General features: G+C 38.0%; 1 protein-coding gene across 1 annotated transcript in view; it reads left to right on the top strand.

The window, feature by feature from the left end:
• Positions 1-7,420: 7,420 nt before the first annotated feature.
• PPP1R12A (protein phosphatase 1, regulatory subunit 12A) overlaps positions 7,421-26,662 on the top strand; it is a gene marked incomplete at its 3' end in the record, with an annotated part of 42,908 nt that continues 23,666 nt past the window's right edge. Inside the window, exons 1-7 of the mRNA XM_010183722.1 lie at positions 7,421-7,580; positions 16,108-16,267; positions 18,186-18,330; positions 20,920-20,994; positions 21,407-21,495; positions 21,621-21,778; positions 25,307-25,434. Of these exons, the coding sequence (XP_010182024.1) occupies positions 7,421-7,580; positions 16,108-16,267; positions 18,186-18,330; positions 20,920-20,994; positions 21,407-21,495; positions 21,621-21,778; positions 25,307-25,434 (915 nt within the window). The remainder of the gene's footprint in view (positions 7,581-16,107; positions 16,268-18,185; positions 18,331-20,919; positions 20,995-21,406; positions 21,496-21,620; positions 21,779-25,306; positions 25,435-26,662) is intronic.

Here is a 26,662-nt window from a genome sequence, read left to right as displayed (position 1 = left end):
GCTGAAGTTTTGCCCTGTATTCATCCTGACATTACCAGGCTCCAGTTTGTCTTTTTTTTGTCTTTTTTTTTGTAAATAGGTTATAGCGTATGTTTCCCTCTATAGCATTCTTCATGTTTTCTACTTTCCTCTTCTCAGTTACTGTTTACTGTCACCTAAACATTACTTTGCCACCTCTCATATGTCTTTCCTCTATATGGCTATGGTAAAACATGAAGGCTTAGTTGCTTTTCATGTGCTGCAAGTAGGAATTTTTCCTCTTGCATCTCTGCACCATTAGTGTTTAGGTGGCCGCCTACGTACAAATATTTCTGAAGCTTATTGCTGGCTTTTTTCAGAGGTTTCTTGGAACACAGGAGGACTAAGACTAACGATAGTGTTATCTGTGCTGCTTCTTCAATGCCTCCTGCATACCGAGAAGGAAAGCAGATGTGATTCCTTGGGTGTACAAGTTGCAGTGGAGGCCAGGGACAGCCACATGCAGAGCTCAGGGGTGTGTTGGTGCGTTGTGGATTGTCGACTTCATGGACATAATTATGTTTTTCGTATGGGTACAGTATTTAGAGTTGATAGAAACTGCTGTTTGCAGAGGAGGGTTTTATTTTTCTCATCTCTGTGGTATACTACTTTGATAGCTCTGGGAGTATTTGACAATTTTGAAGCAAAGATGTGTGTCTGGCTGAGATGCCTTTCATGACAGCATCACGAGGGAGAGTCAGAAGCTGGATTTGCTGCTACCCAGAGCTCTTGCATATCAAAGGATGGAAAAAACTTTTCAAACTGGTCCATAATTTAGAAAAAACACATAGACTGAAATCTGGATTAGACTGGTGAAAATGGAAAAGAAATGTCACTTCCCATTTGCTTAAAATCATTGGCCATTTGTTTGCCAAGTATATTTTTAAATTCATTTTTTAAAATGTCTTTAGCTAACTGAAGGTCTGAGCTCTTTTGTTCTGCAAGAAGAAATCATAAATTGACCTCAGATCTCTTGTTGATATCAGCTGCCTTAAAATCATCACCCATGTATTTCAGGAGAAATAATGATCTAGTTTTGCCAAATAGTCCTAATTGCCCTTATTTAACTTTTGTGTGGCTGCTGGCTGATCATAATGGGACCATTCCTATTTAGAAAGCGCTGCAGCGCTTTTTTTCTAGGAGAGAAAGCTGTGAGGGAGAATTTTCTGGAATTCACAAAGAAACATAACCTTAAAAGTGCCTGAGTTTTATCATGATTTGATTTTCATTTAAACGCCATCACAGAAGCCTGTCATCTTATGTCAGTCTATGTTAAATTGTAAATGATTAGAGGCACAGCAGCGACTGACAGCGTGGGATGGTATTTTGCAGAATGCCTGAATAAGACATCCCTATGAGCTTGACTTAATTGTTTTTCAAGTAATTTGATTTCTTCTCCATCGGTCTCAAAATGATGGAGGAGAAAGTATTCTTGGCCCAGTTAAAATTGTACAGTTTTGGTTCCAGTATTGAACATGGAGCCTTCATTTTCTTCTGTAAAGCATAAATTCAGCAGTAAAGACAACTGCAGGAGTATCTCAGCTGAGGAGAAAGGCGGACAAGGGCAGTGACCTGTAGACTGTCACTAAAGAGGGTGCAGGGAGCCCCGGTTGTGCAGAGCAGGTGCTGTGTGGCTGCCACCTGCCCAAGAAAGCAGGGCCTCTCTGCGCCTTGCGAAACCTGCAGCCCTGCATTGCACATGTTTTAATGCTCTCCACCAAGTACTCACAAGGGTTGCCATATATATTCAAAAATAGTGAAATTGTGACCTTTTTATCATTACATTTACAGGGGTTTTGAACCATGTGTTTAAAAGTGAGTGCAACAGCGTGAGGATGCATGAGAGTATTTGAGGCCCAGCTGGGTCCTGGCTCTTCATCCGTATCCAGCCGGCTGTGCATTTTCCTTGCGACTTGCCCAGTGACACAGGGCATGTGTGTGCTATGCACCACAGCAGAATTTAGCACAATGTTATTCTGAAGCTATTGTATTTGCTTCAAGTTTGTATTATTTAATTATTTTTTTAAAAGAAAAAGGTTAGACCTTTCTATAATCCATTATTTTGAGAAGTGCACCTTAAAAATTCAAGAACTAGTTAGAAGCTGTGATTTTATCTCTTGATGTTTTCTGTATGCAGTAGCTATACCTTTGCTTGCCTGACCTTTAAGTATTTTTTTTTTGCAAATTTAAAACCAGAACAAAACACCGAAACCAGATCCAAACCAAAACCACTTTTGAGAAGGGCTTGAGGTAGCATTTCTGCTTCTGTGGGAGTTAGTAACAGCATTGTTAAGAATGTGAGTTTGAAGTGAAACTCTTCTACAGTGAGAAAATATTTTATAAAATATTCCCAGATGCTCGAACCAGTAGAAGGTTTGAAAAGGATCAGACGTTACAGTTTTAGTGTGCTTCAACTTTATAAAAAAACAACAGTGTTAACATTTTATATTTTTTATTTGTTAAACGTCTCTTGGAAGGTTCAACTGGCCAGATTTATTAAGGATGTCTTTTTATTAGTAATTTGAATGACTTATAAAGACACAATTCTAAAAGTGTATTGATATTTTAAGATAATCAGTGCACTAGTTCTGAAAGGTGTTTTAAAGTGCGTGTTCCAAAGGTGTGTAAGTTTTTAATTTGTTTTTACATCCTGTGGACTGTGGGGCAGATTTTGTTGTTGTTGTTGTTGTTGTCTTTACAGATGACAGCTTGCACAGCTCCATGAACACAGTGACACTTTTCTGTCTTTGGCTCCCTGTTACCATTCAGTTAAGACACTAAAGGAATTAACTTAAACTCCGCCATCCATGGATTTTTAAAAAAAACAGCTGAGTTTAGCTGAGATTAGTTAAAAGCTGTTGGGAGACTGGTTGCACTGTTGGTGGGTGCTCCTGCTAGCAATTAAGCCATGTTCCTCTGTTTATTTTAAATGTATATACAACACATTGAACTTGTATTCAGCAAGAGATTTTTTTGGGAAGGTTCCTGTGCTCACATTTAGAGACTGTGGTCCAGTCTTCTGTCTGAGGGAACCTCTTGTTTTCCCTGGTGAGTCTCCAATGAGCTCAAGAAGCAATTTTTAATGAACGGAATCAGTTCAGCTGCCACTTCCCTGCCTTGCCTTATGCTCGCCACCCTTCTGGTGACCTCTAGGTTCAGTGAGCGCTTACAGTTAATTATATCCCTAATGACTTCGTCAGCTTGTTTGCAGATACTGTGAACTGGGGCAGGGTTCGAATGTAAACATATGCCCCTCTTTCAGTTGCAGAGATAAACAATAGTAAAGTACTATCTGCAGCACATCTCGTCTGCAGCTAACAAACTTCAGCAAAGCCAAAGTATGAGCATCTTCCCGATTCTTAACTCAGTTACTCCTGACTTCATAAATAAGACTTCATAAAAAAGTTTTTGTCTTCAGTGGGAGGTGTCTTCCTCTTCAGCGGGAGGTGTCTTCCTCTCCGTTTACTTTGTGTCCCTATGTGCATTTAGTTAATAGACTTACACACACACACACACACACACACACACACAGACAGAGTCATCCATAAGGGTTTTTTTATTTGTTTGATTTTGAATTCAGAGTGTAGGCCAAGTTGCTCGGTAAAATTTTCAACTTCCAGTTCCTGAGCTTGGTTTTGGTGTGAACTGTTGGGCTTTTATGTAGTGACCTCTGAGGGTTGCTCTTTATTGTCTCAGATATACCGAGGTTCCAACCCTTTATGAGAGATATAGAAATGTATTGTTCATAAAATGATGGGAGTGTGCCTGAGTTTCATAATAATTTCAGAAAATAAATGTTTCATGGTTTTTTCCAAGACTGTTAGTTTCAGTCTTCAGTAGCTCTTGAGGAATATACAGCAGTGATTCCTAAAAGTTAAATTTCAAATAAATGTATTTCTCCTTTCATAAAACAGTGGTATCACAAAGCAAACTTCTTGTTCCAGTCTTACCCAGGCTGCACAATGCTTGTCATGGAAACGTGGGGCAAAAGTTTCAGGAATGAATTTGTTTTATTTTGCCGCTCTTGTCTCTTATAGTAGTCCTGGGATACTTGTGATTCTCTGTCCTTAGACCACGGGAGGATCTAAACAAGCTGTCTTTAGCTTCAGTATCGACACTTCGAAAGCTTTAGCTCCAGAAAAAGAACCAGCATGGTGTGGATCAAGCCACTGTTTCTTTCTCATTGATTTACATTTTGATTGAGCGCCTACCAGAATGTTATAGAAATTATCGTTGGATTTTTGGGATTCTTCTTTTGTAGCTGTCTGTGATACGTGGCCATTTTGCAACAAGTGAATTACTTAAGTGCTGTACTGAAAGGTTTTGAAGTAGGTGATGGTGGGAGTCCTGTATGTTTTTACTTTTCCACTGCATCCAGGTTTGCAAAAATGACATTTTCCTGCACATGTTATCAAAGAGCACGGTTCTGGACTTTTTCTTACACAGGCCAAATTTCCTTTTCACCACATACATGTAGCTGTATCACTTGAATATCAGCTGAGGAAGTGAAAGTTCTGTCTATTTGCTTTTGGAAGATGAAATTTCAAGATGAACATAGCACCTACTTAATAAAGATAAAATGCAAGCAATTACTTGTGGGGGTTTTTAAACATGGATTATTTTTAATATGGATACATACCTACACGTAATAATACAGTGTACATGTGAAGATTTTAGTATATGGTACCAGAATAACTGAAATGTCAAATACATCCATATTTGAAGTCATACTGAAAGTTTTAATTAACATTTAAGTTGAAGGCAACTTGTTTGGAAAGTAATTTAAAAAAAAACCAAACAGCAAAACCTTCTGATTTTCAGGTTTATCCTGGTACTGGCTTCTGCCCAGCTGTGCCATGCAAGCTCAGAGCATCGTTCTCTTGGTGGTGTTTACCAAATCTGTTCCCTTTCTGTACGTGGTGCAGAGTCAGGTTACCAACACGCCTGAAAGGATTGCTCTCCTTTCCCTCTGTAGTGCTGGTTTTCCTAATTAAAGCTACAATCCTCTAGGCATCAGTGTGACTTCATTTATCATCTGAACCCTGTCATAGCTTTGCTGAAACCATTTCTACTGTAAATGAAGATAAACAAATGCATAAACAAACAAGGATTTCATTACCAGCCTCAAAAGGTGTCTTTAAAATAGTTGAAATTTGAATAATTTCATTTAGACTGAGTATCGCTCTTTCACTATTAATTTGCTTAAGGGATCACTGTTAGTTTTTTTCTGGGACTGGCAGAAGGGAGGCCTGACTGGAGTGGCTGAAGGAAGGCTGGGAAGGGACTGTTCTCATGTCCCTGGCTAGGAGCATGAGAGCCTTTCTTCGTTCTCCTGTTTCTCCCATCCCTTTAAATGCTGTGGACTCAGGGCAGGTTCACCCATCCTGCCTTTCTGACCCAGGCAAACCAAAGCCCCATAAGCACACGTGATGGGAACTCAGATAACTCCACTTCTCCAGCCCTGCTAATCCCCCCTAGCTCTGCTGAGCTGATCTTGGCCTGTAAGCAGCTTCATTTTTGGAGACTTCTTTAAAGGATCATTTGATCATCAAAGTTGTTCATGTATCTAAATAATAATCACTTTCTGAAATGCTACTGTAGGCATTTGTTAATTCCCTGCAATTCCTTATGCATTGCTCCTTTTATCATGTCTGTAAGTTATTGACCTGGTTGACAAAATACAGCCACTTCAATGCAATACATATTTTCCTTACAAAAGTAGCTTAATTTTTCCCTATAGGTATTATATGGAAGCAGGTAAAAATCAGGGTTTTTAAACGTCACTTTTTTCATGCCTTTATTGGAAAAAACAAGTTGAAAGAACATGAATGTTAACATGGGAATTTTTTATACAAATATTTTTGTCAGTGGTTGACTTTGGTTTTGAATCGACGTTTTGACTTTGTAAGAAAGTTTGTTTCCCCACTGCTGTTTTTGCCTCTTGAGCAGACACCCTGCATAGCAGCTATCTGGATTTGTAACTTGGAAAAAACAGTACCACTGGTATTGGTGAGAAGTGCCGTTACTTTGCATTCATTTTTCTTTCCTGTAGAAGTTAAATCTTAAACTGGAGAGAGATATAGGGGTCACAGCGGCACTCATAAGAGCAACGGGATAAAACCAGCGCTGCATACCAGCATCAGAGTTAGTGGTGGCGACGGATGATGCATGTCCCAGGAGATACGGTTACACTTCTGGGAATTATTTTCCGTTTTGTGATCTGTCAGTTCTTACCGCTTCTTGACATAATTACAGAGGTTTAGTAACAAGTGCTGTTTAAATTGTACATTAAAAAATAGAAGTGTGTGAGAATGCTTGATGCTGACTTACTGAATACTGCAGAAATACTTTAAAGCATTTGTATTCATATTGGATTAATTTTGTGATTGACTTCTGCAAAATTTGGCATTCTGCAGTAGTGAGGTTAAGAAAGCATATGTGATTTTATGCACCTGTTACCAGGTTGATAACTAACGCTGAGTTTTTCCTGATGTTTTTCCCTCAAATACATGAGAAGTGTAATTAAGCTGTGCAAGGTAGGAGGTGTGGTAGCAGTTTTTGCTTGTATCGAGTCCTGTTGTTGCTCAAACTATTGAATTCATTAGGAAAGTGAAATGTTATGGTCAGAAGGTGTAAGACTGATCTGTCTTGATGTTTTAATTATTCTTCTTTGTCTACATATAAACAGACCATATATTAAGCTGTAGGTTCTTAATGACTTTATAGGGTATTGGTTTAATACAATGAAATAACATCATCCTTTTGTTATTACTGTTGGAAGTTTTACATTTGATTTAACTGGAAATTCAGAAGTAAATTCCACTGATTCTGAGTTGTTGACTCCTGAGACAGTTGTCCATTAAATGAGAGCATACTTAGAGGTTGCAATAGAGTGTAAAGTCCTGCATCCTTTCCCCCCCTTGCCTCTTTCCTCACCGAAAGCTGACCTTACAAATACTTAGAGGTGATTCTGGTTTTATTAACTTCATGCAGCTGCTTCAAAGACCAGGAGTCGTGATTCTGGCAAATCATAGAAACATAATGTGCCACTGAATTTGAGAGTTCTAGGAAGAGTGGCTTAATATGAGGAGCTTATGGGAATCGGTGGTTCAGCCCCTGTTGACCTTGTGTTCAGTGTGTTCATCATCTGACTGTTTTCTTCTTTCAGTTCTTGCAAGTATGTATTTAAATGTATTAAGAGTCTTTGGCAAACTGAAGGGCAAACAGAAGGCTATTTGTATTACGATGAAAAGACATAGAGGTATTCAGGGATTGTATACAGTCATAAGGTTTTTTACTCATACCTAATATAGTTGTTTCTATTAATTGTATGTGTGCAAGTATAAACCCACTGCATATGATATCCTAGTGGCTGCTATTTTTTTTTCCCATCAGCTTTACTATGTTGCTTAAAGTTTGTGTTTCTTTTTCTTTTATTGGCAGGTATTTAATTAGTCAAGGAGCACATGTAGGGGCTGTAAATAGTGAAGGAGACACTCCATTAGATATTGCTGAAGAAGAGGCAATGGAAGAGCTGCTTCAGAATGAAGTAAATAAACAAGGTAATTTTGAACATGGAAGGGTGGTTTTGTTTATTGGACACTAAATATATTTTTTAGAACTGACACTAAATTGCAGATTTTAAAGTCACTCCATTTATTTTCTAAAGAGAATTGTCAGTGCAATGTACAGTGCTCAAGCTGTGTTCTAGGTGTTTTTACTCAGCCCAGCCTCTTATGAAGAAAGAGGTCAGAAGTGTTGAACCCAGGTGTTAATTGGATTCCTGCACTCACTTAACAGAATTTAGGTGGTGTTCAGATACTATGGATGGTATTCAGTGCATCTGGGATATAGACTTCTCTATGTCAGCTTTAGGTTATGTCTGAAGAGATTCTTGCCTTAGAGAGGAGAGAAATAGGCACTTTTAGGTTGACTCTGCTGTCAGTTTTAGGATGAGGCGAATCCAGCCCTAAGGGAACTGTTTCTATCCATTGACTACAAGAAAGTGTAGAATAACTACAGCAAGGGTACACAACTGTACTGTATCCCATGAATCACCCTTTGTGTCTAGGTCTGACCTTTTGAGTGTCCTTCTACAACGCCAAATGTCTGAAATTACTCTTTGGGATAAGGGGTCTTAGATTGCACTTGTTTTAGGCTTGAGAACCTGTAATGAACTTTTTAAGTTCCCTCTATTTCTGTGTCCATCTGAGAGCACTATATAGGTGAGCATTCATGTAACAGTTAATGGATAGATATCAAGTTTTGACAGTATAATTTTAAAATGTATACCCTAAGTTTATGCACTTGCTCCTATAAAATTGCTGGCACTGGCAGTGGTGTCTTTACAAGAGAAATTTGACTTTGGAAAAATATATTGATTTGTTTTTCTCTGCCTTTTTTCCCCTCTTTACACTGCTGTTTTCCATGTTCCAATCCTTGGGTGGGTTTTCCAGTGAAAGGTCTTTGAAAGTTTCTGTTTTTTCCATTCCACAAAGGAAAGAATATTGAGTTGTTGTTGACTGACCACCTTGAGTCCAGTAGAAATGCACTGCTATCCTAGAAGTCCCAGTGCAAGAACTGGGGTGAGGTGGTCTGGGTTATTTTGTCTGTTGAAGGAAGAAGACATTCAGAGTGAAGATGGAGCCTTTGAGGGGGGCGTGCTAGGGCTATGCATCTCCATTACTTCTAGACCCTCACCTGCCTCTTAAAAAGCTTCTTCCTCCTTGAAAATGTTACTTTTTTTGTAGCGTTGAATTTATATCTCAAAGACAGATAAATAATAAGATAAATAATTTAACAGCAAACTAGTGATTGCTTCAGGCTGTGCCCTGGTTTTATTTGTATGGTTAAACCTGTTTAATGCTCCAAGCAAACTGCAGAAAGGAAGTCGATGACATGATATGCAGGGAAATAAGAGATACCTACTGATACCCAGAAGTAGACTCTAGATTTGACAAAGACTTTGATTCAATTATTGGTAATGTTAACGGAATTTAGATTCGCAGTTCTTGTAGTTAACACACAAAAACCATCAGATTAGATAGTTGTGAATATTTTTTTGTCTGTACTATCATTTCTCTATTTTAATTAGTTTGGAAAAAATACAGTTGTTCTTTTTTCTAACAGCACTGTCAGTCTTTGCTGGAGACTTGTTTCTGGGATGTGCCTCAGCCGAAATTCTTTACGGTTGTTTTTGAAATGTTTGACTCTACTGACACACTATATTAGTTGGCTGTAGTAGTTCTTTGTAAAATTGACATTATTTGGGAAAAGAACTCTCCCAAAATCTATTATTTATGTGTTACTCGTTTTTAAAAAAACTATTATTTGTTATATGGGTTTTTATGTACATTTTTACAATGCATAGATTCAACATTACACGCCAATTTTAATTCTGTTGTAAGTTTAATTATTTTGAACAGCCCAATTGAGAAATTAGCATTGGCAGCCTAAACTAAATGCCACAATTCACTGAAAATGTCAATGTGGTTTACATATTTCATATTTAAAGCTTACAGTAAGCTGTGGTCCTGTCTTTGTAAGTATGAGATGAATGTAGGTGTTCCCACACTGTAGCTGTTAGCTTCTAAAGGGATAATTAAGGTTCTTCTAAAATACTAAATTTCACTTGCTATGAATGCATTTATGACGATATGTATTCTGCCTAGCTTGTTTTGCTCTTAGACCACTTAGGAGTTTCAGTTTCCCAGAGGCAGAGAAGAAGACATGCAGCATCCCTTCTTCTGAATTTGTGTCTGAAGGTGTAAGAACTAAGGGCTTTTACCTGTAGGGATGAAATCAGAGACAATATTTAATGTTTGTGAATGAGAATGGAATAGTATGAATCTGGAATGGTATTAATCTGGATGTGAGCTTGTGTATCTTACTAAATCACAAACCAGTTGTCTCAGCAATAAGTTTTTAATCATGTACTTTTGAAGACATCCTTCACTTGCATATAATGTTAATATTATATGCAGAATGATTGTTTAGTCATTATCCTAATCACTTGGAAAGTGCCTATTGGTGTGTATGTTGTGGCTAGAGAAGTTAATAGCTCTAAAATAGGAACTTGATTGTTTATCTTAATGTGGAGTTAACAGTGATGCATTGTGACAGTTTCATCTTTGACTGGACATGTGGCTGAATGCAGTTATCCCTCGAGCTTTAGCATTGCTTCTTGTATAAAATACAGCAGTGCCGCAGTTTTGATAACGCAAATTAACTGTGGGGTCTGTGGAGTGATCAGCCCTGTCTCGGTCTTACTGCTAGTGGAAGGTCAGACAGTTTATTTTGAAAATAAACAAACTTGGGTGCCAAAAAATCTTACCTCTATGTAGGTAAGATGTGCAGTGTGAAAATTTAGTAGACGTTTTCTGAAACGTTTTTGCCTTGCAACCGTTTCATCCATATTTATTCCTACAGCCATTAGAGTTTCATTTTTGTGCTGCTTAGTTAATGCTAGGAGTGTGGCTTCCTCCATATTGGCATCAGCAGTCAGAGTTGTCTGGAGGCCAAAGATGGCCTGGAAAGATCAGTCAGGTTCGTTGTGATTTCAGATGTTTAAGTGACTACATTTGATGTTTGTTTCTGTTACAAATCTGGGGAGAATCACCATGTTAGCTCACCCTTTTTGCTGCTTTTGCAGGCCTTCAGTCTTTATAGGAAAAGTTCAGTTGTGCAGCTGTTCAGCCTTCTACAGATCATCAGTTTGTTTGTACTCATGCCCAATTTGTACAAATATCGAGTTGTATTCTAAGGACATGTCTAACTACTGAACAAAAAATGGGACTCTCTGGAGACACTAAATTAACAGAAATAAATTACAGAATACAAGACAGTTCAGCTCTATGTGACATTGCAGGCTTAATAAAAAGAAGGATCTGCAGCGTTTGCTCATCCTGTTTTAGCATTCAGACTCCAAAATCTGTGCTGTCTAGAGAGGAGATGGTCAGTGATCCAAATTAATCTTCTTGTTTTACACATTCTGTTGTAAGGCGTGTTGGACATGACAGAAGAGAGCTTTTATAGTATTATTATCCAATATCTGTCTCTCTTCAGATATTCTGATCTCTATATGCGACACTTCTAAATTGTGGCCCTTGTTTCAGGGGTCTCTTCATGTGTCCTCTTGTGGGGGCCACAGGTCCCCAGCCAAGGCCACCTGTGTTGTGGTGACCCTGTTGATATAATGGACTGTGCAGTAATGCTGAACTAATGGACTAGCTATCCTATATAGCTACCCCAATAGTAAGGAAAGCATTTTTCCACCCTAATCTTCGAAGGTAAATTACTGGCTTAATTCTTTTTTAAACTTAAAACCTAGTTTAGTGACTTTGTAAGAAGTTAAATTACATATAATTTATATAAAGATTTTTTGACACACTTAGGAACACCTCACAAATAGCAAAACTAGGTGTTTTATGGAATTTATTCCAAAGTAGTGCTGAACAGCTGTTCTCTTTGCACCCTGTGTGCTTTAACTATTTTGAGCGTTATACAGAAAACCTCTCTGAGGACCTGTTTTGTTGTGTTTCCATATGGCTGATATCTCCATCATGGGCCATTCCCATGTATATAGGTGCCACTGCAATCCACATAATTCTTTATCTTCATGAAAAATACTATTATTTACAGTTTCTCGATATGATCCCTTGTGTTTCTGCTCTGCAGTGTTTCAGTGTATCATAGTTGTGGAAGTTGTCTTTTGCCAGTAGTGTAAGGTTTTCATTTGCACTGGTGAAAACCAGCGGTCTCGAGAGAGATGTGGCTTCAGTCCCAGCCAGCCCTGGCCAGTTTTAAATGTTGCCTCTCCTCGGGTCTCAAGGAGGGTTAAATGTAATGGTTTGAAGGGATTTTTTTAGCTGTTTATCATCAGATGTGCTCTTAAATTTATTTTTAACTGCTTAAGCAGTTATTTTGAATTATAGGAAGCATTCTCGGGAGGTGAGCTAGTGGGGAGAGGTGACGTGAGGTGAATCAGGAGTCGATGATACAGCACGATAGCTGTTCAGTAACTCTCAGAGATCACTTCCCCCTTTCCAAGGAGAAGCAAATGTTCCTCATTCTTAATTATAGGTAAATGTAACGAGACTCTCTCAGATGTATTGCTTAACTCAGCTTTGTTTATGTGGATAAAATGCGAACTATTGCATTTGTATATAAACATTCACTACACGAAGTAAAAAGGGGGTTGATCTTCCCTGCAGTATCTATGAAACGTGCCTTTATATGGCTGAGTCGTCCCGAAACAGTGATTCAGCATTTAAACGGACGCTGAATTTCGTTAAAGGCGCGCTGAACGGCGCACTGTCTTCAAACCTGCTTGGAGCTGTTGAACAACACTTGTTGATCGGAGAAAAAGGAAAGCATTTAGCAATAAATTATTAATGATTTAAGAAGTTGTTGGGCTGCCAGAGAGGTTGAGCGCTGTGGTGGGGTGAGCGGTGGCTGGAGCCGAGCTGGGAGGCAGCGCATTGCCATCTATGGGCCGTGTGGAGAAAGTGTTTGAAACGTGTGACAGCGCTTTCTTTTTCCCCGGTATCTTAATAGAGCCTGGAAAACAAAAGCAAGGAGAAAGGTCCGTACAAGGTATAATAAAGGCTGTTTACATTCCGTTTTCTGGAGTTAATAACAGGGATCGTATTTAGCTTATCGCAGGGAACAGCTTTTTTCTGTGACACAAAGTTTAATTCTCGTTTTTGTGCCAGTTATTAATGTGGGATGTTTTATTTAGATTGGCAAGATTCTCGTACTTTTCTCTGTTGAAATATGATCAGAAATTTGCTGTCTTGTAAAATAATGTGTTGGTGCAGCAGTTGATCCTCTGCAGCGATTATATCTTGTTTGGGCTTCAGAAATGTTGTGATACTGGTAGAAGCCTAAATACCGTATCAGTTACTTGTTCTGCAAAAGCATTGCTATTTTGAGATAATTCTCTGAGTCTTTAGACATACCTGGAAAGTACGCTGAGACATTAACCATTAGAAGGTCAAGATAAGGGTTTGGCAGGAACTTTTTCTCTGTTCTTCCTTTATACAAAAGTGCCTTGAAATGACCGGCCACACACACAAACAGTTTCACACTGCTAAAAATTGACATTGGATTCTTCAGGTGGAGAAGGTTACTTGTGCTGGTAAGGATTCACAGTTAGACCTTGGGCATGCAAAAAGAGAATGGACATAAACGTGACTAACAGATGATAAATAAACCATTTATTTGCGTAGCAGTGTTTTGCAGGCGATGCTGCCATGTAACTGACTGTACTCTGGAGAATTATTTTCCCAGGAACTGCTGGTCTGCACTGCTGTGTCATTCTGAAAGGCGAGCAGATGCGAAGGCCCAAGGAAGTTACAGTTTGCAGTAGTTCAACATGCAGGAGCCTTCTGGAGGAATGAGAATAAGTGATTAAAAAGACATTATTGATTCAAAGTTCCTGGCTTTCATTCTTCGTATCTGTCAGAGTTATAAAGAATATTAGATGCATAAAATTTAATCTCTGTTCAGATTTATTTAGTCTTGGGTTGTCTTGAGAGAGACAGTTTTAGAAAATTCCATGCATTTAATTTTTACCACAGCTGCTTTCAAACATGTTTGTCTTAACTTTTTCCTCTGCTTAGTGCCTCAGCAGTCTCTTGTGTCTTCTTGCATCTTGCAGACTTAGCCTCCAGGTTTTGTGTTTTCACCAGTTTCTGATAACACGTAATTCTGTAAGTGTTTATTAAATTGCCATGACTGGAATGATTGGTTTAGACAATTAAGTGGATGAGTCTAGGAGTGCAGTCAACTGCTTAGAACAATTAATGCATAACCTGCCTCAGTTATTTTATGATACTTAGTAAAGTCTTACATTTCCATCTGTCCTCAGCATAAAGTTTTACCAGATTTCCTTAGTGAGCAGAATCTTTTCACCAATTGATCTTTCTTGTGATTTGTCTTGTTGCATTTTTTCTAATTAAATTATTTTATTTAAAAATATATTTGTAGTCAGGGAATATTTGTTACAGTGTGAATTGACAGAAGAATAATAAAAAAGAGGTGAACTCTGTTATAGCACTGTCATAGTACTGCAGACCAAACAAATAACATGTTATGTTTCCAAGAGCATGTAATAATTACATGTCTTGTTTCTGCATTTCAGGAAGTTTTGATTTGAACATGTCATTTTCAGGGGTTTTCTTGCTCTTTAGTTGGGGAATTGCAGCGTCTGTGAAATATCAATTCATACATAACATAATACATATATCAATCTGCTACCCACTGCATTAAGGTTATTTCATTGCTTTCAATTTGCTGGTTTGTTACTCTGGTTTTCTAGTTGCCAGGAGATTGATAAGAGCTTGATAAATCTGCTTTATTCTAATTGGATTTATCACATTTTACACAGTAGAATAGTGCATTGCACTACGTCTGATCATCTCTGTGTTATCTATGTCTTTTCATTTCATGATAGTAATAATTTCTTTAATAAAGGCCACTTCAGCCCTTGGCTCAGTGTCTGCTGCTTGTCTAAATGGGCAGCAGTCATGTTGGACTTTATTTGGTTTCCATATGCTGGGGGTTCACTCACCCTGTAAAGGTTTAATAGCTCGCAGTTTCTTTGAAGACATTAGAGCCTGAAATGGCTGTTCATTATAAAGACTTTGAAAATTAATTAAAATAAATTAATTATGTAGAGTAGTTTCGAAAAGAGATGTTTTAGCTTTGCATAGTCTTGTTTGCAGTCTGCTCAATACTGTTCTGTTTTGATTAGTCGAACGGTTAAAAGAGTTATGATAGAAACATGTTTGCTGGAGAAAAACAGTTTGGGGACAGATGAAGCTTCATCAGGAAATACTGAAATGCAGAATTAGATCTGAGTCAAGGAGCATCTCTCTCTTAAGTGTTTTAAAAGTAATCTTCTATTTTATAGAATATAAGGACTACAGTTGAGGTTTGTGACTTTCTCTAGTAAATCAGTACCTGTTTCTAGATTTCACTTTTTTTATTATGTCCAAGTTAATGCTTTGCTCCACGAGAACTTAAAAACTCAGAAGAACAGCATATATTTCCCAAGTCCCTACATACCATTGCTTAAGATTAGATAAATCATACACATAAAATAGTTTTGCTGAAGGTTGGCCCACTGGTTTTGTGTTCAAGGTCAACCCAGATACAGTTTGTGTTTCTGCTGACCATAATTCCTCCGTTTTCCTCACAAAGTTGTCACCGTTCATTCAGCACAGACAGAGCAATGCTCATGCATGGTTCTCTTCGAGACCCCTTTCCTGCTGTGTTCTTTAGGTCTCTCCATGTCATAGTAATTAAAAACTGCTTGCAAATACATGCTTTGCTCTGCTCATTTAGGGTCTGGTGTTTTCTTCAGTCTGTTTAACCTGGTGTGTATACTGGCAAATGTTATATTCTTTTCCTCCCTTTTCATTTGTGTATGATAATTTTTGTGTGAGATGTACCATAAAGTTTTCGGTGTTTTGGTTTTTTTTAACCTGAGATATGAAGGGTGATTTTTCACAGGCTTGGCTATTTGAGTATCAGGTTTCTGTTTCACAGTGATAGAAGACAAACTTTTTCTTCAGAAAGTATAAAAAAATCTTTCTTGTATTCGTCAGTGTTGAGAAGCTGGGCTGCTCCTCTTCCCATAGATACCTCCCTGTAAAAATTGTAGCTGTTTTCTGCTTTCTACAGATACATTGAACCAGACTTATATTTTGGTGCTTGGAAGGTTAAAATGTAATTTTTCTCTTGTTTTGACTTGTCAGTTCGGTGATTATTACAGTAATGGTAGGCATTCTTAAAATTGAAGAGTCAGTTTTAGTGGCTTTGAGTTTTTTGCCCCTCTCTTCTTTTGGGGAGAAAAACTGCATTGTGCACACCAAGTGTCATGCAATAATGGATGTTTCCATAACTTCTTGGAGTTCATCTTCAAAACATTAATTTCTAACCATGACTACTATTCATATTGTTTAGCTGTGATTTTTATTATATCACATAAACGTGATATAAGATTCGCTACATAATTGAATTGAAGTTTTTGAACTAATATATTTTGTGTTCTCTCTTCCTTCTTTCCGTCCTTACCTGCATTAGGGGTTGATATAGAGGCAGCTCGAAAAGAAGAAGAACGAATAATGCTAAGGGATGCAAGACAGTGGCTCAACAGCGGCCATATAAACGATGTCAGACATGCAAAGTCTGGTGGTACAGCACTTCATGTAGCTGCTGCTAAGGGCTATACAGAAGTCTTAAAGTAAGTGTGCTTTAAACGGAAATTGTTCGTCTTTGATCGTCTTGTTGATGTAATGCTGCCTGAAATTGATACGATTGGACACTTGAGATTTTTGGGGAAAGCAACAATCTCTAGACCTGTATTTTCCTCAAAGCTTGATTTGATGTTTTCAAGCACTCCTAAATCATGATGCTGTTAGCTTTCCACATTACGTCATCCAAAATATGAACACAGTGTACATATTGAGCTTGAATACTTATTTGAAAGAAGAAAGTTGACAAAATACTTGCCCTGTTTCTGAAGGGCTCTGTTTCTTTATAAACAAGCTTAATACCTTTATGGAATGCCAGTTAGCATTTTTCTTGATGCATATTTTCACGATGCCATATGTATTTGTGTACGTAAAGCGGAGTTCATAATCCAGGCTAAAGGTTTTCAGACCTAAGAAACATGGAATTAAATTTTGCTTTTTTGATACTGATTTTTATATTTGTAAAATGACGACTCTTGAAATCTTTTTCTGGAAAGCTTCAGACTTCTGATGTCCCTTAATTCATGGGTAGCTTTTCAGTAATACAGTGCAATACAAGCATATACTGTAACAGAGGTTTAATTTTATTTTCATCAAAGCTCTGCTGTTATTGAAGTAAAGCATACTGAATATGCATTGGTTTGCTGTGATTGTAAACGTATTTGACTGCTTTGGCTGTATTAGGAACACTTATATATTGCAATATGACTGAAAAGCAGCACACACCCTTCCTGTTAAGTGTTGCTACCTTTAAGGTGTGCAGAGCCTTGTAATGCTTTGTCAACACAGAAGTTGAATGACAGAGCTTTTTAAATCATTATAACCATTACATGCAATTTATTGAATGGCAGTTCTGCTTCAGAAAACACTGATGCTTCAACATGATGAAGAGCAACTACTCTGTTGGAAAAGAATAATTTTTGGTTTAGAATAGCATGTATCTGTAAGGCAGCTACGTCTATAACCTTTTTTTAGCACTCTCAGCATCTTTTTTGAAGTCCAATCCGTGTACTTTTCCTGGGAGGGGAGAAATATATCCACAGGCAATTTTCATGATGGCTTCAAGCTGTCAAAAATGTGTGCTCTGTGTAGAGTGCAAGACTTTGCAGCTGAGCATGTGTGAAAGTTGACTCACTGGAGGATATTACTGTAAGGATATTGGCTCTTGAGAAGCAGAGAGAATTTTTGTGAAGAATGCTTCACAGTTCTGGGATTTTTAATAATTGTGGACAGTGTTTCTGAGAGCTGATAGCTCTTCAAGTAAAACTGTTTGCCAGGTTAAGTGTCTGTTGTCGCTTTGACTCTCACAGCAGAACCATGCTGAATTTGAGTGTTGAATGCAGGCCTAAAAGCAGATCCTCAATTGGAGGTGCTCTGCTCCCTCTCGGAGAGCAATTGAAAACATAAACACTAAATGGTTACTATATCAAATGTTGATGACAGGAGGAGATGCAAGTTTCAGGCATCTAATATTAGTCTTAAAAACTAGTAGCAACTAATAGGAATAGGAGAAGGTTCTAATAATTTACTAGATGAGAACACTGTATCTAACAATTTTGATACTTTACAGCTTTCCTTTCCTTAAAAGGGCTTTTCTCTATTACTGTACATACAGAAGAAAAAATCTAACTGTATAGAAACAATGGACTTTGAAATAAGAGGAAGTGAATAAAGAAGAAAATGGAGAAGGCTGTTTTTCTTGAAATGTCATTAAAAATACATATACATACTGAACAGTGAAAAGGCAAATGTTGCTGTAAGGAAGTAAAATTATCGAATTGTTAAAAGCACAACTAAAATACCTCTGACAAAAAAGGAGAAGGATATCATTATAGAATAATTTTATGATTTTTACAACAGTTTATTCCTGTCAGCAGCGTCAAGATCTAATTCTTTTAATTTCTTTAGGCTTTTAATACAGGCGCGCTACGATGTAAATATTAAAGATTATGATGGCTGGACACCACTTCATGCTGCTGCTCACTGGGGTAAAGAAGAAGCATGTCGCATTTTAGTGGAAAACCTATGTGATATGGAGGCTGTCAACAAAGTGGTAGGATTTTTATGTAATCCTTGTCAAGATACAAAGTTCTGGTCTCTAAAGTGACTTTAGAAGCCAGGGTAAGAGAAGTGATGGTAAACTGCTGTTTACTGTACGTGGAGCTTTATATAATGCATGTTTTGTCAAAACAGCATGTTTGTGTTCAAAACTAAATTCTCTGTCTAAATTCATTTCTAGGCCCACTTTATGCTTAGTTCCATATTAAATGATCCATGTAATCTTTGACAGGGAAATTCAAGATAGAGTGGGTTTGTTAACGTTTCAGAGGTACAGAATTAGTGCCTTGATGGATTGCATACAGGCTTTCATTTGATCACTGAAGACAGTGATGATGCTTTTGGATAGTGTTTTCACTCTTAAAAAAAATCAGCTTCTGTTGGCATAGGAAGGAGTTATCACTATCTTATGGTTAGGGTGTGCTGGAAGAAGCTTCTAGGCATCTCTGGACTCCCCAGACATAACCTGAATGCTTCCTAAGCTTTATTTCTTCGACTTTTACACAAAGGCCTGCATAGGTTGCTGGCTTTGCAAGGCCTTGCTCCCAGCAGGTGTAAGTATACTCGTGATTCACGTAGGCATCACAAAGATCCAAAACTTTTCACTCAACTGTGTAAGTGCTGAAGCTCTCTTTCTGTGCTTTGCACCGTGTTTTACAGATAGATTCTGGTCTGCTTCTGATTTCTGTCAATACAATATATGAAAATTACCTTTCTAAGCTGCCGTGACCACTTTTAAATGACAGCTCTCTCTTTATTGCTGGTTTGAAATCTTCACCAATTCAGACCTTAAAGATAGAATCTCATGTCCTGTGGGCATCTGGTCTAGTTGAGAATTGCGGTGACTGTGCAGATGTAAGATAGAGCAAACTTGAAGAATTTCCAGGTGACAGCATTACTCTGTGCTAATAAATCACATTAGGACCTGTTTATTCAAGTAAGTGTCCCACAGAAATCGTACTCTAAGGGGGGATGAGAACAAATGGTTATAGCAGCTCTCTTCTAAAATTTAGAATATAGTTTTATTGAAAAATGAGAAAGCATGAATATTTAAATTTAGTGTAGCTTACTTAAATAATTTAAAGAATCAAGCTGTCTATGGTAGTCTTAGATGGACAGGTGCCGTGGTTTAGGCCCAGTGCCTGAGCACCACGATGCCCTAAAAAGGGCTAGTCAAAATAAGGACTGGGAGGGCTTCTCACCACTTAAACAGGTCGCAGGCAAAAGACAGACCCATCATAAGGAATAAAAAACAAAACCATTTAAATTTTGTTACCAACATCAGAGTAGAACAATGGGAGATGCAACCAGATCTTAAAACACCTTTCCCCCACCCCTCCCTTCTTCTTGGGCTCAGCTTTTGTTCCTGGTTCCTTCACCTTTCCCCTCCCCCTTTGCCTTGAGGCGCAGGGGGATGGGAGTGGGGGTTTGCAGTCGGTTTTCCTGCCACGTGCTTCTCAAGAGTAGGGGAAAAAATACCTTCAGCCCAGTGTCTCTCTCTCTCTCTCTGTCTGCTTGCACGTGGCCCCCTTTCCATAGCGGAAAAAGTCCAATATAGGTCTGCCCACGGCTGCAGTTTTCCTCACACACAAAACTGCTTCAGCCCAAGTCCACAAAACTCCAGTCTGGGTCTGCCCATGGTTACAGTTCCCTCACACACAACCAGTCGACCCGGCTCTCACCATGTGTTGCAAAGGGGAAACCTGGGTTCTGCGTCCTCCTCCTCCTCCCTCTCTTTTCTTTCCTTCAAACCGACCTTGGTGTTCTTCAAAGTTGTTCTCCTCGGGCCCCACTCCTTTCTCTGCTGCAGGTCTCTTCTGATGGTTCTGGAGATCCCGGCTCTCTCTATCTTTTTTCGGGATGGAGCTGCAGTGGGGCTTAAGCTTAAGTTGTGGTTGGGGCTGGCCAAGCCCAGCCGGACAGGGCCAAGGCCGCACCACCCACACCTGGGGCTGCGTTGGTCAGGGCCGGTGCCAAAGAGAGAGTAAGGCATGCCCTGCACCCCCCTTAACTACATGAATTCACAGGGGAGCTGATTGGCTTGACCCTGGTCAGAGGTGGGTCTGACAAAGGAAAAAGGGGAGCTTTTCAGGTAGCTTCGTAAAGGGCCTTCCCTTAAACGGCCCTTCCCTCATTACCAAAGACACAACCAAAAACCCCTCACAGAAAACCCAATACAACAAGATACTGAACTGCTCAGTATCCATCCATACAACTGCTATTGGAATAGTTGTTTGGAGCTAATATTGTGCGAATCATATTCTTTCAGTCTATTTTCTTCTCCTTGATGGTTTTTTCCTTCAATGAACATCAAGTTTTTATTGAAGTCATGTTTTTATTTCTTGAAAAATGTGTTTACTCATCACATATACGTGTTTCTGTTTAAATTATTCAAGAAAGTAATATTGCAAAATTGTTTTCAGCTACTGACAGACTAACAGTTTGTAATAGAGCTTGGCTTATACTTTTTAATTTCTCTCTCTGAATGTGCTCCTTACCTGCATCAACATGTGATAAGGCGGCATAATACATTACGTTTAGATTCTGCTGTACGATTATGGTTTTACTTCTTCCCCTTCTCCAGGGGCAGACAGCGTTTGATGTGGCAGATGAAGATATTCTAGGATATTTAGAAGAATTGCAAAAGAAACAGAATCTGGTAGGCCTTTATACGTATGATATACTTTATTATACATGTGATTATGGTATACAGCTCAGAGAAGCATTTAGATTAAAAACAAAGGTTTAATTCGGAGCTTCAATACAGGTAATGCCACAGTCTCTAAAATTCTTTCATGCCCTTACCTGGTCAATTATTATGACCAAAAAGCCTTGGAAGAACAAAGGTGCTCTTCTATTCGCCTTGTGCAGTGGGCATTTTATGATCTGAAGCTTCAACAATGAGTGATTTACTTGGAATAACAGTTTCTGAGATTTTAGAATTTTGAGCTTTAGCATTTTGAATGCTTATACATCTTCTAGTATTTGTGAGAAGATTGCCCTCCATTTGTAATTTTGTCACGCTGATACCATTGTATCAATTTAACTGCATTGTTCTGTATGTTTTGAAGCTTCATAGTGAAAAACGGGAAAAGAAATCTCCCCTAATTGAATCCACAGCCAACATGGATAATAATCAGACACAGAGAACATTCAAAAAGTAAGTAAATTAGGAAAAATGATAGGCTCTTAATTATAAAGATAATTTTGCAAGCTATCACAAAGTCCTACTTGACAGACTTTAGTAAACTTTTCAGGACTTAGTATTTTTCTTTTCAAACTCAGTAAGGAGACATTGATTATGGAGCAAGAAAAGAATGCATCTAGTATAGAGTCTCTGGAGCAAGAGAAAGCAGATGAGGAAGAAGAAGGGAAAAAGGATGAATCCAGTTGTTCTAGTGAAGAGGAAGAGGATGATGACTCAGAATCCGAAGCGGAGACAGGTGCGTTATTTGGAGTACTGTCTTTCTTAAAGGTTTTACTTTAAAAATTCGCTGATTTAATATCACTTGATACAGAGTTAAGTATCTTAAGTTTCACTTATTCTTCTGCATTTTGCCAAGCTTCCAGTAATTTTAGAGCAAGTTTATATATGTCTGAAGTCAAGTCATAACAGAGATATCAAACAGATGTCTTTACTGGTGACTATTTAGATTAAAGCAATTAACCTACTTATTGATTGGCTACTTAACAATTGATATTTTTAATTAAATAGTTGGAATAATACAAGCCTTAAGTAGCATGTCAGAAAACATTGAAGAAATCAGAAGATGAAATCAGAACGGCTTCATAGCAGTGTTTGCTTGTGTAACTGGTGTAGAGATTGGAACAGCAGAAGGGCAAACATTCTCATTTGTTCTTCCCTTTCTGAAGTGATTTCCAATTACTTTGGTAATCTTGTCTCACGTATTCATAATACGGTGCATATATTTTCAGTGTGTACTGAAATAAACTTTTAAAGGTGCTATTTTATTGTTAACAGTTACTTCATATGCAACTTCATTTCAAGAGGAATGTTCTTTGAAAAGTTTGGAATTGTATGCAAAGAAACATTACTCTGTACTTCTTTCTTCAATGGAATTTATGTCTGGAAGCTTTTTCTTGAACAGTTATCAGTCTTAAAGCAAGTAGGGATGTAAGAACAGCAGAGCATCTTTTGCTTTCAAATCAGAAAACAAATGTCAGGCAATCATTTAAAGATGTATGTTCAGTCCTAATAAAGAATTTTAGCATTACAGTGCAGCAATACAATACATAGATGTAAATGTTATTAGAAATACCTTGTTAATATTTTATACTTACACTTTCTAAAATAAGTAACCCTTTTTAGTGGGCTCTCAGTTCTCACTTTAAAACATTCTTTCTAATTTCTTCATCTGAAAAGATAAGACTAAGGAGGGATTTTAGAGCTAACCAATATACCATAAATATTTAAAGTAGGCAGAATTAAAAATAAGCTGTGAAACCAAACTGTCTCTTACGGTTTGTTTATTTTTGTATTTTGAAGTAAACCAGGATTTCATTGTTACACTGGAAAAAACATCTGTCAAGCTTTGTAATTAGTCTTTCACCTTAGTGTACTTGCATCCCTTGTCTACGTAGACTGAGCTTTGATAAACTCAAAACACTTGTAATACAGAACATGTAGTAATTTCTCAGTCACTGTAACGTCTCCTGAACTTTATGACTCTGGTAACTGTGTTCTCTTCATTACCAGTAGATGGTTTGTGCCAGGAAAATTTGACTGTGACACAAGAATTAATTTATGTAAACTTTGGGTTTTTTAATATCAACACGGCTTTATCATACTTTATTTGGCAAGCCAGACTTTAAGCTTTTCCCTGCAGAGCTGCATCTCTTAATTCCAAGCTTGTACTTTCCCTTTTTTCCCATCATTCAGCTTAAGGTAGTTTTCTAATGAAAAATCCTAAGATTATGGGAAGTATTCTGGTTGTAAAATATTTTGACAATGTTCAATATTCTGAAGTACTGGAAACTTTGATTTCTAATCTATTGGGATATTGGAAATGTTTTCCTAAAACAGTTTAAAAATAAGTACATTTCTGTCTATAAGACCAAGAATGAAAATATGAATATGAAGCCATCATCTCCTAAGGACAGGGAAACAAGCTGAAAAATAAAATTTTCAGCAGTTCAGGTTTTTTAAGTTTCATCTTTTGAGGTAGTTTAATATATTTTGAAAGTTAGTCAGTATTAGCTCAGTCATGCATACAACTATGTTCTTGCTGTCCCTGAAATAATTTCAGAAGACTATTGTGAAAAATCCATTTTTCTCTCTCCATGTTTTCAATCTTGATAATTTTTTCTATATATTTTAAAGCTGTATTGCTTATTTGCAATTTTCTAGCAGATCTGCCTATGCATCATCTCAAATCATACTGTCAGTCTGCATTGTCCTGTTGAACTTTTGTCACCATGACCTAGAAGTTTACCACCGTTTATTTTCACTTGTGTTTAAAACGAACTTTCCATTAAGTGCACAGTTAGTCATGTAAGCTGATCTTTTTATATTTGTATTTGTTTACTGCATAATTAAGTATTCTAAACATCTGTTCAGCTATGGCCATAACTAAAACAAGTGTGTAACAGCAGTGCCATTAATTATACAGTTTCCAGTCATAGGTTGGTACTTGACTGAATTTGAATGTTAGATATGAGAACATTGCCTACTTTCTGAATTAACTGCTCCTGTGCTGCGTGGGTAGTGTAGACATAAAGGTATGTTTAGAGCAGGTCCAAAACCAATGGGGATTGATCCCCATGTTGCTCCGTACTGCACAGATAGAATGTAGCATCCTACTCCAAAGAATATGCAATTAGGACAGGTGAAATGGAAGTGAAGTGTAAGACTGTGAAGCTTCAGCAAGTGCAATGAAAACACTTCTGTCACAACCGTGCCATTTTGGCACACCAAGCTGTGCCAAGGGAGGTTCAGGTTAGAGATAAGGAGGAAGTTCTTTACTGAGAGGGTCGTCAGAAGCTGGAACAGGCTGCCCAGGGAGGTGGTGGAGTCACCATCCCTGGATGTATTTAAAGAGTGGGTAGATGAGGTACTTAAGGATATGGTTTAGTGAGTAGACAGGAACGGGGTTGGACATTATGATCTCAGAGGTCTTTTCCAACCGAGCGATTCTGTGATTCTGTGATTTTCTGTATGTTTGTGTCAGAGGGGTTAAGGTACACAGGCAAAGGACAGAGGAAGAAATGTGGGGAGGAAGGACAAAGCAGAAGAGGATAGAGCAAGTGGACAGTGAAACTTAGGTAGGAAAAATGAGGAACGGAGAAGGAATGAAGCAAAAGGACAGTCAGAGCTCAGGAAGGCAGGGCCCTGCCTCAGCTCATTCTCTTGACTGCAGTCCCTGGCTGCAGTCTCTGTGCAGTTCATTATTTCTTTGCACTCAGTATACACACTTATCCAAGAATAAATGTTTTACTTTGATTTAGCATCTTCTGTAGTTCAAATTAACTATTACGTGCCAACATACCTCCTGCTGTTAAATCTTTACAGTCATTAGCCATCTACTAAAGTATAGGCTAGATGGGAAGGCTGTGGAAATTCTTTCTTTAGATTTTTTTTCAAGATCTGACTTACCAAAGCCCTGAGCAACCTGGTCTATATTGCAATATTGACCCTGCTTTGAGCAAAAGTTTGAATTAGGTGACCTCCTGAGGTCACTTTCAACCTGAATGATTCTGTGGTTCTGTCTCTGCGTCTCTGAGACACTTCCAGAATAACAAAAAAGCTGTTGTATTTATGAGTGTTACGGAGAAAAGATGGATCTAAGATAGACATTGGGAGTGAGGGGGGCAAAACTTGAGAAGTAAATAATAAAATGCTGTTGGGAAAGTTGACTATCAATTCAGTTTAAAAAGAAATTCAGCTCTGTGTTGTAGAAGTGAAGAAATTGTGAATGAAAAATGAAAATTAAAGTCTTGTCAATATTTTGCAGATAAGACCAAAACCTTGGCAGCTGTAACTAATAATGCAAATACCACAAGTACGCAATCCGCATCGGCAGCTGTGACAGCGCCTTCAGTAGGCGGTGGCCAAGGGGCACCTACATCACCTGTTAAGAAGGTAAAATAAAATACCTTTCGTGTGATTTTAGATTTCTGTTCTTCTGTGTAAGCATGCATTTTTTGATTCTTGTATGAAAAATGGTTTGGGTTATCCAGTGTACTGGTGAAAATATGCACAGATTCCTAAAATATTTTGTGGTTTTCTGCAGAAACTGTTTTAATTTTAAAAAAAATTGAATGGTTTGCATTCTAAACAGAGATATAAAATACAGAACTATGAAATAGCTGAACATAAGGTCCTTTTAAAGAAGCAAAAATCTGTTGCACAGTGACTGGAGTTCTTTTTTTCCTGAAGCTAAACTTCACCTTTTGAAAGTCTTTTCTATGCCAGACTCCTCCAGAATTTTTAGAAACTACAGTACTAGTGTCTTTCTGTGCCTAAATTTATGATGCACTTAAGGCAAGGGCGGCGAGTGTGACTAAGGTACCTTCAGGACTCCTTATAACCTTTCAGCTAGTGCTTAGGCACATAAGTTGAAAATGATACTGAAATAAGAAGGAGAAAGTGCTGTGTAAGTCTCAACCTTGTTTTCGGTATGGTTAGGACCTCATGGAAGAGCCAGAGAATCAGGACACATAATTTATTCAATGCATAGTTCAAAAACACACCTAGCAAAGCCATATAGCATACAGGAAGGTTTTTACAGCTTGATGTGAAAAGTTAATTGGAATGAATTTTACTTTTGCTTGTCAAAGGGAAGTTATGTATGGCTGGGGCAAAAAATTCTGGCAGATAATAATGCATAGTCAGAAGGTGGTATACAAGTCAACTTTTAGAGCATCTAAGTAAACTGAACAGTAAGCCACTAAGGCTACTTTGTCAATTGTTATAAATTTGCTATAAACGTTATAATCAAAGTGTAACCCTCTACTGATGCTTCTGAAAAGCGTGTTCAGGAGAGATGCTAGCCATGATTTACTGAAGCCACAGTAGAGAGACAAGACGAGCTGCTGGGCAAATAGTATGTGTTGTATTTAGCTCGTGGGAGCTTATTGGAGTTACACTTTCATTTTCACAATAGAACCTAATGATGGATCATCTTACAAAGTATACTTTAATGTAACAGATGCAGGGAATGTATTGCCCAACTGCATCCTGTTATGTGATACTGTACAACAGGTTTGGGCCAACCTTCCTGATCCCAAGAGCTGCTTTGCAAAAATCATTGTGACTGATAGCCACAAGATTTATCTCAGAAACCCATGAGAATGAAAGGGGAACTGTG

Source organism: Mesitornis unicolor, unplaced genomic scaffold (genome assembly GCF_000695765.1).
Source record: "Mesitornis unicolor isolate BGI_N332 unplaced genomic scaffold, ASM69576v1 scaffold19514, whole genome shotgun sequence".
NCBI lineage: Eukaryota > Metazoa > Chordata > Aves > Mesitornithiformes > Mesitornithidae > Mesitornis > Mesitornis unicolor.
Note: the sequence above shows the minus strand (reverse complement) of the source record. Positions and strands in the feature narration are given on the sequence as shown.